At 44.8% G+C, this 10,000-nt stretch overlaps 1 protein-coding gene across 1 annotated transcript in view; it reads left to right on the top strand.

The window, feature by feature from the left end:
* Positions 1-3,712, top strand: part of kcnq1.1 (potassium voltage-gated channel, KQT-like subfamily, member 1.1) — a 123,759-nt gene extending 120,047 nt beyond the window's left edge. The window contains exon 18 of the mRNA XM_061222516.1: positions 3,512-3,712. Coding sequence (XP_061078500.1) covers positions 3,512-3,712 — 201 coding nt within the window. The remainder of the gene's footprint in view (positions 1-3,511) is intronic.
* The last annotated feature ends 6,288 nt before the right edge of the window (positions 3,713-10,000 follow it).

Here is a 10,000-nt window from a genome sequence, read left to right as displayed (position 1 = left end):
ACACACACACTCACACACACACACACACACACACACACACTCACACATACACACACATACACACACACACACTACCTACAGTGTTTATATTCAAACCCTGGCCAGCTTCTCTGAGGTGTTGCCGAGCGACAGTGCAGGGCTCACAGTACTGTGAAACGCTGGAAGCTGCTTCATATTGTGGAATGGATCGCTTGGTAAATAAATCAACACTCAGAAATCAGTTTTATCTCAAAGCGCAGGAACGAGGGCCAGCCCTAGTGACCGGTCCTGTTTGGGCGCAGTTGTGGTGCAGGGAGGGGCCCCACAGTCTGAGGTAAAGTCTGTCGGTGCTGACTGTGGATGTAGTCCCCGCCGGGCGATGCAGTGCCCGGGTTAGGGAGGGTTCGGGACCCCCTGCCGCCCCGTCCGGGTGACAGGACGTCCGGTCCGCTGAAACTACGAACGAGCCGTCTCCTGGCTGCGCTGGGTCAGACCAGAGACGCAGCTAATGACATCACAGTGCTATCTGCTCCGCTATCTGCTCTCTCCCCCATCGACAGCGTAAGCAAGGCTGTGTGCGACTGCACATTCCCAATGGGAGTGGGACCATTAAAGTGACAGCAGCACATGAGTGGCTGTGTCGTCACTGCAAGAGAATGTTTGGCTTAAGCTTTTTTGTCTTGCAAAGACACTTTTTCTCTCAAGTGGAAAGCATTAGCTTGTTTTAAGTTACTGTTTGACAGGTGAAATCGGATTTGTGATATATCACCTAATTGGCAATATTTTTGTTTTGTTTTTTTTGCAAAAAAGTATTAGAAATAAGACTTTAAAACACTTCTTGAGACTGGCCTAGTTGATGCACCCGTGCAGTTCTCTTCTCCTTAAAATAACTCTCTTGGACGGCCGCTGTGTCTGTGATAAGTGGAAATATAAAGGTTTTCTTTGGGCTGAAGCCCAATAGGAGTACAGTAGGATTATGATTGATAGTCGTATTAGTGATTATAGCAGTGATGCTGCACCACTGTCAGACTGGTCTGATCTGAGAGGCATCTCCACGGTTACGCCATGACTCTCTGAAACCTTGCACACAGCCGACTGGTCTGTCTGGAGGTGCTGTGCACGTTTTCTTTAACAGCGAATTCTTTAAACTTATGAAGGTGAGTTGACAGAATGACTGTGGCTTTTACAGGGCTGTGCTGTGTGTCAATGTACACACACACACACACAGGCACACATACACACATACACACACACACGCATACACACACACACACACACACAGATGCACACACACACTCACACTCACACTCACACACACACACACACACACACACATACACACACTCACACACACATAAACACACACACACACACACTCACACATGCACACACACCCACACACACACTACAGAAATCTAATTTCCCTTTCATGAGAATGAGAACACGCAACAAAGCAGCGTTTATTGTTCATAAACACTGCCTCCACGTGATTTAAAAAGCAGACTTTATAAAGATCAGTTGGGAGCAATTAGCCCTGCTTTCACACAGCAAACATTAGCGGCTAGCAGCTAGGCTTTTCATCTCCGGTCTGGTGCTGCTCTGTTCAAAAGGAACGGGGGGGGGGGAGCGAGGCTAATTGGGGGACCACATCAAACAGGCGCTGGCACTGAGTGGAGATGAAATCTCCGATGTGACGTGGGAAGATAAAAGCGGGGTGTTAATTGTTTTTCTTGCATCTGAGGGGAAAATGAAAAAGCGCTACCCGCTGCAGCTTCTGGGTAGCCCGAGCGGGGGACAGGGAGATAAGATAACGTCGTCCGGGATGCGGCGAAAAGGCCCAGGTTTCGTCGCAACAGCTGGCCCGGCAGGGTCCCAGAATAGCGCAGGGAGATAGCGCTGCCCCCCCCCGGCCTGCTTTCCTCTCACCCCTGCCGCTTTCACCTCCGTCTGTTTTGCTTCTTTTATTTTTTTCTCTCGTTCGTTTTTTTTTTTTTTTTTTTTTTTTTTGCTATTTTGCTTTTTTGTTCTGAGGTTGTGTTTTCTTTGAAGTCTTTGCTCGGATAAGAAAGCCTCTGATTAACAGACAAACCGGCCCACATAGTTTTCACATTACCTCAAGCTTTTTTTTTTTCTTTCCTTTTTTTTTTATTTGGTGGCGGTACAGAGCATCAGAGAAGGGATTTATTATTTATTTCTTTTATGTTTTTGCGGGATTTCGCATTTCGATCGGATGAAATTATACTCCCTTCTCGGGCAGGCTGTTTTTGGCGTCGGAGTCCCCGGATTGGCTACGGTGTTAATTTAAACCAGGATTTCAGTATTTTAAATGGAATAAGTTGGCACGGATGCTACCGGAATGTTGCATTGCCTATATCAGAGAATAGTGCCGGAAAAGAAAGAAGGTGTGATTTCTGGCATTTCATAATGTTCCTAGAGGGAGCCCTGATACTGTGGGAGTGAGTCGGGCCTTACAGGGAGGGGATTGTCCTGATTTCACTACACGGTTCGTTATAATTCATCCATCTTTGTTCTTTGAAAACAGGGGGAAACTTTGTGTTTGCTTCCCTCTGTTTCATCTCTTTATCTCTTACGACGAGATGTTTCAGTTTTACTTTTGTTATCAAAACATCTCATCCCAAGAGACTGTGTTCCTTTTTATGAAAACTAATGAACATTTCTGCTCACTTTCTAAACGGAACAATCTGACATTTCCTTTCCAGAAATTACTCTCATACTCCTCCGTGCTCTCACTCTCTCTGTCATCCAGGTGATGAATGAGATCACTCCTCTTCTCCCCCTTGTTTTCATATGCCGTTCACTCCCTCTTCTCTCTATCTCGCTCTCTGTCTCTCTTTCTCTCTCTCTCTCCTCTGTGATACAGTATTGTTGTACGGTGGGAGTGGAGTTGTGGTTTCTCTCTGTGATACAATGCTGTTGTACAGTAGTAGTTGAGGTTCTGGTCTCTGTGATACAGTGCTGTTGTACAGTAGTAGTTGAGGTTCTGGTCTCTGTGATACAGTGCTGTTGTACAGTAGTAGTTGAGGTTGTGGTCTTGAGATATAGTGCTGTTGTACAGTGACAGGGGAGGTTGTGGTTTTTGTGATACAATGCTGTTGTACAGTGACAGGGGAGGTTGTGGTCTCTATGATACAGTACTGTTGTACAGTAGTAGTTGAGGTTGTGGTCTCTGTGATACAGTGCTGTTGTACAGTGACAGGGGAGGTTGTGGTCTCACTGTGATATAGTTTGTTTGTTGACAAAACATGAGGATTCACACACATGCACGTGCACGTGCACGCTCACACATACTCACTCAGAGTGTTGTTACAGTGACTCTGACAGTGTGTAGACACTGTGAACACACACCACACACACATGTGCTCTCACACACAGGGGCTTTGTGCATCCATCTATCAAAGTTGAAGGGGAGGGCCTTGGTCTCTGTCGAGTCAGGGGAGGGCCTTTGTCTCTGTCTGTCTGTGTGTCTGTCCATCTGACTGACTAACTGTCTGTCTGTCTCCTTCCTCCACAGATGCAGCAGATGGACCAGACCCTACACCGCATCTCAGACACACTGAACCTCCTGCTGGCTCAGTCGGGGCAGAGGCCGGGCCCGGGGGGCGGAGCCGGGGGGCGGGGCGGGGCGGGGCACACAGCCGAAATGTACAGCCTGCCCACCTATGAACAGCTCACCATTCCCCCTGTCAGCTTCTCCAAGGAGGAGTGCTCCTGAACCGCCATCTCACCTGTGACTACACAATGATTCACTGTGACTACACCCTGTCTGAGTCACTGTGACTACACTCTGTCTGAGTCACTGTGACTACACTCTGTCTGAGTCACTATGACTACACTCTGTCTGAGTCACCGTGACTACACCCTGTCTGAGTCACTGTGACTACACTCTGTCTGAGTCACTGTGACTACACACTGTCTGAGTCACTATGACTACACACTGTCTGAGTCACTATGACTACACACTGTCTGAGTCACTGTGACTACACACTGTCTGAGTCACTGTGACTACACACTGTCTGAGTCACTATGACTACACACTGTCTGAGTCACTGTGACTACACCCTGTCTGAGTCACTGTGAATACTCACTGTCTGAGTCACTGTGACTACACACTGTCTGAGTCACTATGACTACACACTGTCTGAGTCACTGTGAATACTCACTGTCTGAGTCACTGTGACTACACACTGTGTCTGTGTAGATGGAATACAGTGTGCAGATACAACACCTTCACTCCAGCTACACATGCAACCACCATGCACACACACACACACACACCCATGTACACATGCACACACACACACCCATGCACACATACACACACACACACACACACCCATGTACACATACACACACACACACACACACACACACCCATGTAAACATGCACACACACACACACACACATACACACACCCATGTACACACACACACCCATTTACACATGCACACACACACACACCCATGTACACATACACACACACACCCATGTACACATACACACACACACACACACACACCCATGTACACACACACACACACACACCCATGTACACACACACACACACACACCCATGTACACATACACACACACACACACACACACACCCATGTACACACACACACCCATACTGATAGGCATACGAACACGGTACAAGTACGAGTACAGGAACACTGTCTCAACGTTCATTAAATTTCCTGTTCAAACACTGTGGCCTGTGTGAGCCGCATTACTGGCATTATGAATGAAGTAAATCACTGAGCCATTTCTAAATGCATGTTAAAGCTCACAAAAGCTGTAATGAATGTCAATGCTGAGGGTTATTTGATTATTATTTTATTTTTTTAATTTTATTACTACTGCTGAATCTAAATGTGCTGTTTAGTAGTGTCTAGTCCCAGAAAAGGGACCAAAGGCTACAACAACTTATCCTCACCCCAGTCACGGCTACCTGCTGGGGCTGATTCCTCTTATCATGCTCCTGTTTGATTATATCTGCTGGGACTCTGTTCAAACGAGACTTAATAATGTGCAGGCTCTTTCTGTCATTTTCTCTCGCTCTCTCTCTCTCTCTCTCTCTCTCTCTCTCTCCCTCTCTCTCTCTCTCTCTCTCTCTCTCTCTCTCTCTCTCTCCCCCTCTCTCTCTCTCTCTCTCTCTCACCCTACAGTGCAGTCTGTAAGTATTTGGAAGGTGACACATTCTTTTTTCTTTTCGTTCTGTACCTCCAGCGAACGAACCGTTGAAATAAAACTCTCACTGTGTGGTTGAAGTGCAGACTTTCAGCTTTAAATTGAGGGTTTTTTTTTTTTACATCCATATTGGGTGAACCGTTTAGAAATTACAGCCCTTTCTATACAGTGCCCCCTGTTGTAGGGGACCAAAAGTAATTGGACAATTGGCTGCTCAAGTGTTTCTTGGACAGGTGTGTTGAGTTTCATTATTGGTTCATGCACAGAAGAACAAGAAAAAAAGCAAGAAAAAAAGCACTCCTAGAATCAAACTGGCACTCCCAGTTGATTCTAGGAGTGTCATCTGCATTTGGAGTTGTCTCTCAACATGAGGGCCAAAAACATACCAATGACAATGTATAGCATGCAATCATCCAAATAAATCAATCAGAGACAAAGCAATTAGGTGTGTCAAAAATCTGTTTTTAAGAAGCAACAAAACACTGGTCAGCAATGGCAAACAACCTGGAAGACCATGATGGTGAAAAAAAATCCCTTTGTATCTTTGAACACTCCCCAGGTTATAGGAGTAAATGTGTCAAAGACAACCCAGATCAAGAGAAGACTACACCAGCATAACCTCAGAGGGCGTAATGCCCTGGCAAGCCTCAGGAATGGAACGGCTATAAATAGAAGGTTACAGTTTGCAGAAATGTGCATTAAAACATACATTAAAAACCTGTAGAGTTCTGGAACAAAGTGTTGTGGACAGATGAGATGAAGATCAACCTGTACCAGAGTGATGGAGAGAGGAAAGTGTGTAGAACAAAAGGAACTGCTATGATCCAAAGCATACCACCTCATCTGTCAGAAATGGTGGAAATAGTGTCATGGCTTGGGCATGTATCGCCACTGGAACTGGCTCACTTTGTGTTCATCGATGATGTCACTGCTGACGGCAGCAGCAGGTTGAGTGCTGAAGTATACATAAATATCTTGTCTGCTCAGATCCAAGCAAATGCCTCAAAACTGATTGGACAAAGCGTCATTATGCAGCAGGACAATGATCCAAAACATACAGCCAAAGCAACAAGGGTTTTTTTTTTCAGGGACAAAAAGTGGAATGTTCTTGATTGGCCCAGTCAATCACCTGTCCAATTGAGCATATATTAATTTCATTAATTTCCCTTGCTGGAGACCAAGCGGAAGGCAAAATTGGCACCCAAACGAGCAGGAGCAGGAGGGCTGCAGTGGGGGCATCATCAGGGAGAATACCCAGCATCTGGTGGTGTGATGTCCAATTACTTCTGGTCCCCTAAAATTTGGGGGGGGGGGGAACCATGTATAAAAAGGGCTGTAATTCCCGCACGGTTCACCCAACAAGGACGTAAAAACCCTCGAGCTGAAGCTGTAAGTCTGTACTGATTTCAAAAACAACAATAAAAATGTGTCTCTGTCCAAATACTTATGGACTGCACTGTATATCACCCCCGCCTTCCTCTCTGTCTCTCTCTATCTCTCTCTCCATTGTATTTTGTTCTATGTACACTTTTTGTAGGTCCTGTTTGTTATTGGAGAATAAAGGAGACCTTTAAAAGAAGGCGTCTCTCTCTTTCTCTCTCTAGCTCCCATTCTCTCTGCCCCTCCTATATCTCGCACATTAGCTCACCACTTTCCCTTTCTCTCTACTGTTATGACTATCACGCGCAGCTGTGCTGACTGTTTTAGCTGTGCCGTGCTGTTTTGGTGTGCTGTGCAGTTCTGTGCTGTGCTGATAGGTTGTGGTGTGGTGAGTTTTGCAGGCAGGCTGTGCTATGCTATACAGGCAGGCTGAGGTGTACTGTACAGATGGGCTGTGGTGTACTGTGCAGATGGGCTGTGGTGTACTGTGCAGATGGGCTGTGGTGTACTGTGCAGACTGGCTGTGGTGTACTGTGCAGATTGGCTGTGGTGTACTGTGCAGACTGGCTGTGGTGTACTGTGCAGACAGGCCCGTAGCCTGGAACTTGTGATTCGAGGACAGCAGCACTGTCTGGAGATCCGTCGGGCCACAGTCTGCTGGACGCCATTTCCAGGAACAACACACACTAAATCAGGGCAGTGTGTACAGTGTCTGTGTGTGTGTGTCTGTGCTCTGTGTGTGTGTGTGTGTGTGTGTGTGTGTGTCTGTGCTCTGTGTGTGTGTGTGTGTGTGTGTGTGTCTGTGCTCTGTGTGTGTGTGTGTGTGTGTGTGTGTGTGTGTGTGTGTGAGTGCCCGAGGCTCACTGCATACCTACCTAATCAGTTATTTTCTACACAATCAGGTATCTACAGTAGTTTCACAATATTTCCAAGGAACAACAGGGAACAGATCAGGGCATGGTCTGTTTTATGTGTCGTCACTATGTGTGTGTGTGTGCTTGAGTGTGTGTGTGTGTGTGTGTGTCTGTGGTAGATCTGCCCCTCTTTATAGATCCCCTTATCAGTTCCGACAGAATCACGTATCTGATTACAGAATTCTGTATATACACAAACATGTTCAGCATTAATGCAAACACACGAGTGGGTGCTTTGTGTGAAGAAACTCTGATCCGTGTTCTAATGGCCAGCTTTTGGGTGGAGTTCCAGCGTGGTATATTTACCTTGTGGGTGGGGGTTGTTGTGTGTTGCACTGTTTTTGGTTGTTCTCTCTCCCTCTGACCCCCCCCCCCCCCCCCCATCTCTGTCTGTCTCTTGTCCTGTCACCACCGGCATCCCACACAGATTGTGCACCTTGTGCTGACTATTTTCTAATAATAATTAATCTGTTTTTTATGACATGAAACGTGAGCCAAAGTTTGTACTACGTATCTGGAGCTCAATAAATGGATATTCTCACATTACAACATGCTGCCGGCAATCTGTGTTTCTTCCGTCTGTGCACAAGAACTGTCAACTGCAGACTGAACTATTTCCCTTCTGTTCATGAGCACTGTTAGCCAGTGTGACGTCAGGCATTGATTTCAATCTCAAATGTGTTCTTTTTTTGTTTGTTTGGTAACATTTTATAATAAGGTTTCACGAATTGGCATGACCTAATGTCGTTGTTAACTAACTACTGCTGAGAAGTTAATCTGTACAGCACTGTTAATGTATTTGTACATCATTAATGCATGTTAACAACTACATTAGTTATTGCCAACCCATATTGGAATGGAAAAGTCAGTTAATCTACAAACACTGAGCACTTTATTAGGTAGACCTGTACACCAGCTTAATGCGAATATTTTACCAGCCAATCATGTGGCAGCAACAAAATACATAAAAGCATGCAGACATGGTCAAGATGTTCAGCTGTTTTTCAGATCGAATGTGAGCATGGGAAAGAAATGTGATCTGAATGACTTTGACCCTGGAATGATTGCTGGTGCCAGACAGGGTGGTTTGAGTCTCTCAGAAACTGCTGATCTCCTGGGAATTTCACACACAACAGTCTCTAGAGTTTGCAGAGAACGGTGTGAAAAACAAAAAAAAATCCAGTGAGCAGCAGTTGGGCAGACAAAAACGCCTTGTTAATGAGAGAGGTCAGAGGTGAAGGGCCAGACTGGTCAAAGCAGACAGGAAGGTGACAGCAACATAAATAACCACACATTACAACAATGGTATGCAGAAGAGCATCTCTGAACACACAACGCATCAAACCTCTTAAGTGGATAGGCTAGAGCAGCAGAAGACTAAATAATAAATAATAACAACCTAATAAAGTGCTCACTAAGTGTATGTGGTCATGTGAACTAATTATAAGTTCATCTTACAGTTTGCTAATGTATAAATATTCATGTAGCAAATACGTTGCTAGTTGTTGACAAATGCATTTAGCAACTTTTAACATTAGTTAATGGCAATTCATGACTGTTGAAAGTGTAAAGTGTGACTGTTTCTTCTCTTGAAAGGAGAGTGGATAGTCCATGTTGTCTTTTTTCTTCAGACAGAGGGGGTAACGGACATCATAGTCGCACAATGGGCTCACCGACAGCTCAGAAAGTGCTGTGGAGGGGGGTTTAGTTTTCGGTCTTGTGATCTAAATGTTTGGAGGTCAAAACTTGTGTCATTATGTACTTTGACAAGGAGCTTTGTTTTTTTTGTTTTTTTTCCTGTCTTTTGTGATTATTTTAACGAGAGCATTCTTGTTTTCAGACGTCATTATGTCATTTTGTTGATGGTATGTGGAGATTTGTGAACAAAATGCATGTTTCTTTGCTGGGTGTGTCATCTGTTCTCAAAATCTTAACTATTGTTTTTAACAATGGCTTCAAACAATCGAGATAAACTAACTAGGGCACGCGCCAGTGTACTTCCTTCAGAACGTATTATCGGCCAGAGGTCAAACAGCCTCCAGATGAGCTGAACCCAGTTTCCAAAGATAATATGAAACTTATGTTTTCAGTGTTTTCATTTTTTTTCTATACACCCAAACATATTTCTGTGCTGGTATAACAGAATTCGAATCAGAATCACAGAGCCATTGCCCAAGTGTATATTTTTATGCAGCCAAGGAATCTGACTTGGTTAATCAGTTGCGCTCTGTGTCCCAAGACAAAACAACGAAAATAAGTACATTGCATAATAAGTCCATAATATAATATTGCACTTGTGAGCTATGAAATATGTGCATCTTATTTCACATTGTACATTGTATTGCTTGTGTTGTGAGAATATGTACATCTCTTATCATCATGTTATAGGACAGTATGAGGGGTGAATGTTTGGTTCCAGCAGGTACCAGTATGAGTTCTTAAATCCCATACTGACTTAAAAAAAATTGCATATTTGTGATCTCACACCTTAAAGGGTTAAGCCCTGCGATCCAGGGAC

Source organism: Conger conger, chromosome 15 (assembly GCF_963514075.1).
Source record: "Conger conger chromosome 15, fConCon1.1, whole genome shotgun sequence".
Lineage (NCBI taxonomy): Eukaryota > Metazoa > Chordata > Actinopteri > Anguilliformes > Congridae > Conger > Conger conger.
The sequence above is the reverse complement of the archived record's forward strand: the minus strand, read 5'-3'. Positions and strand labels throughout refer to the sequence as shown.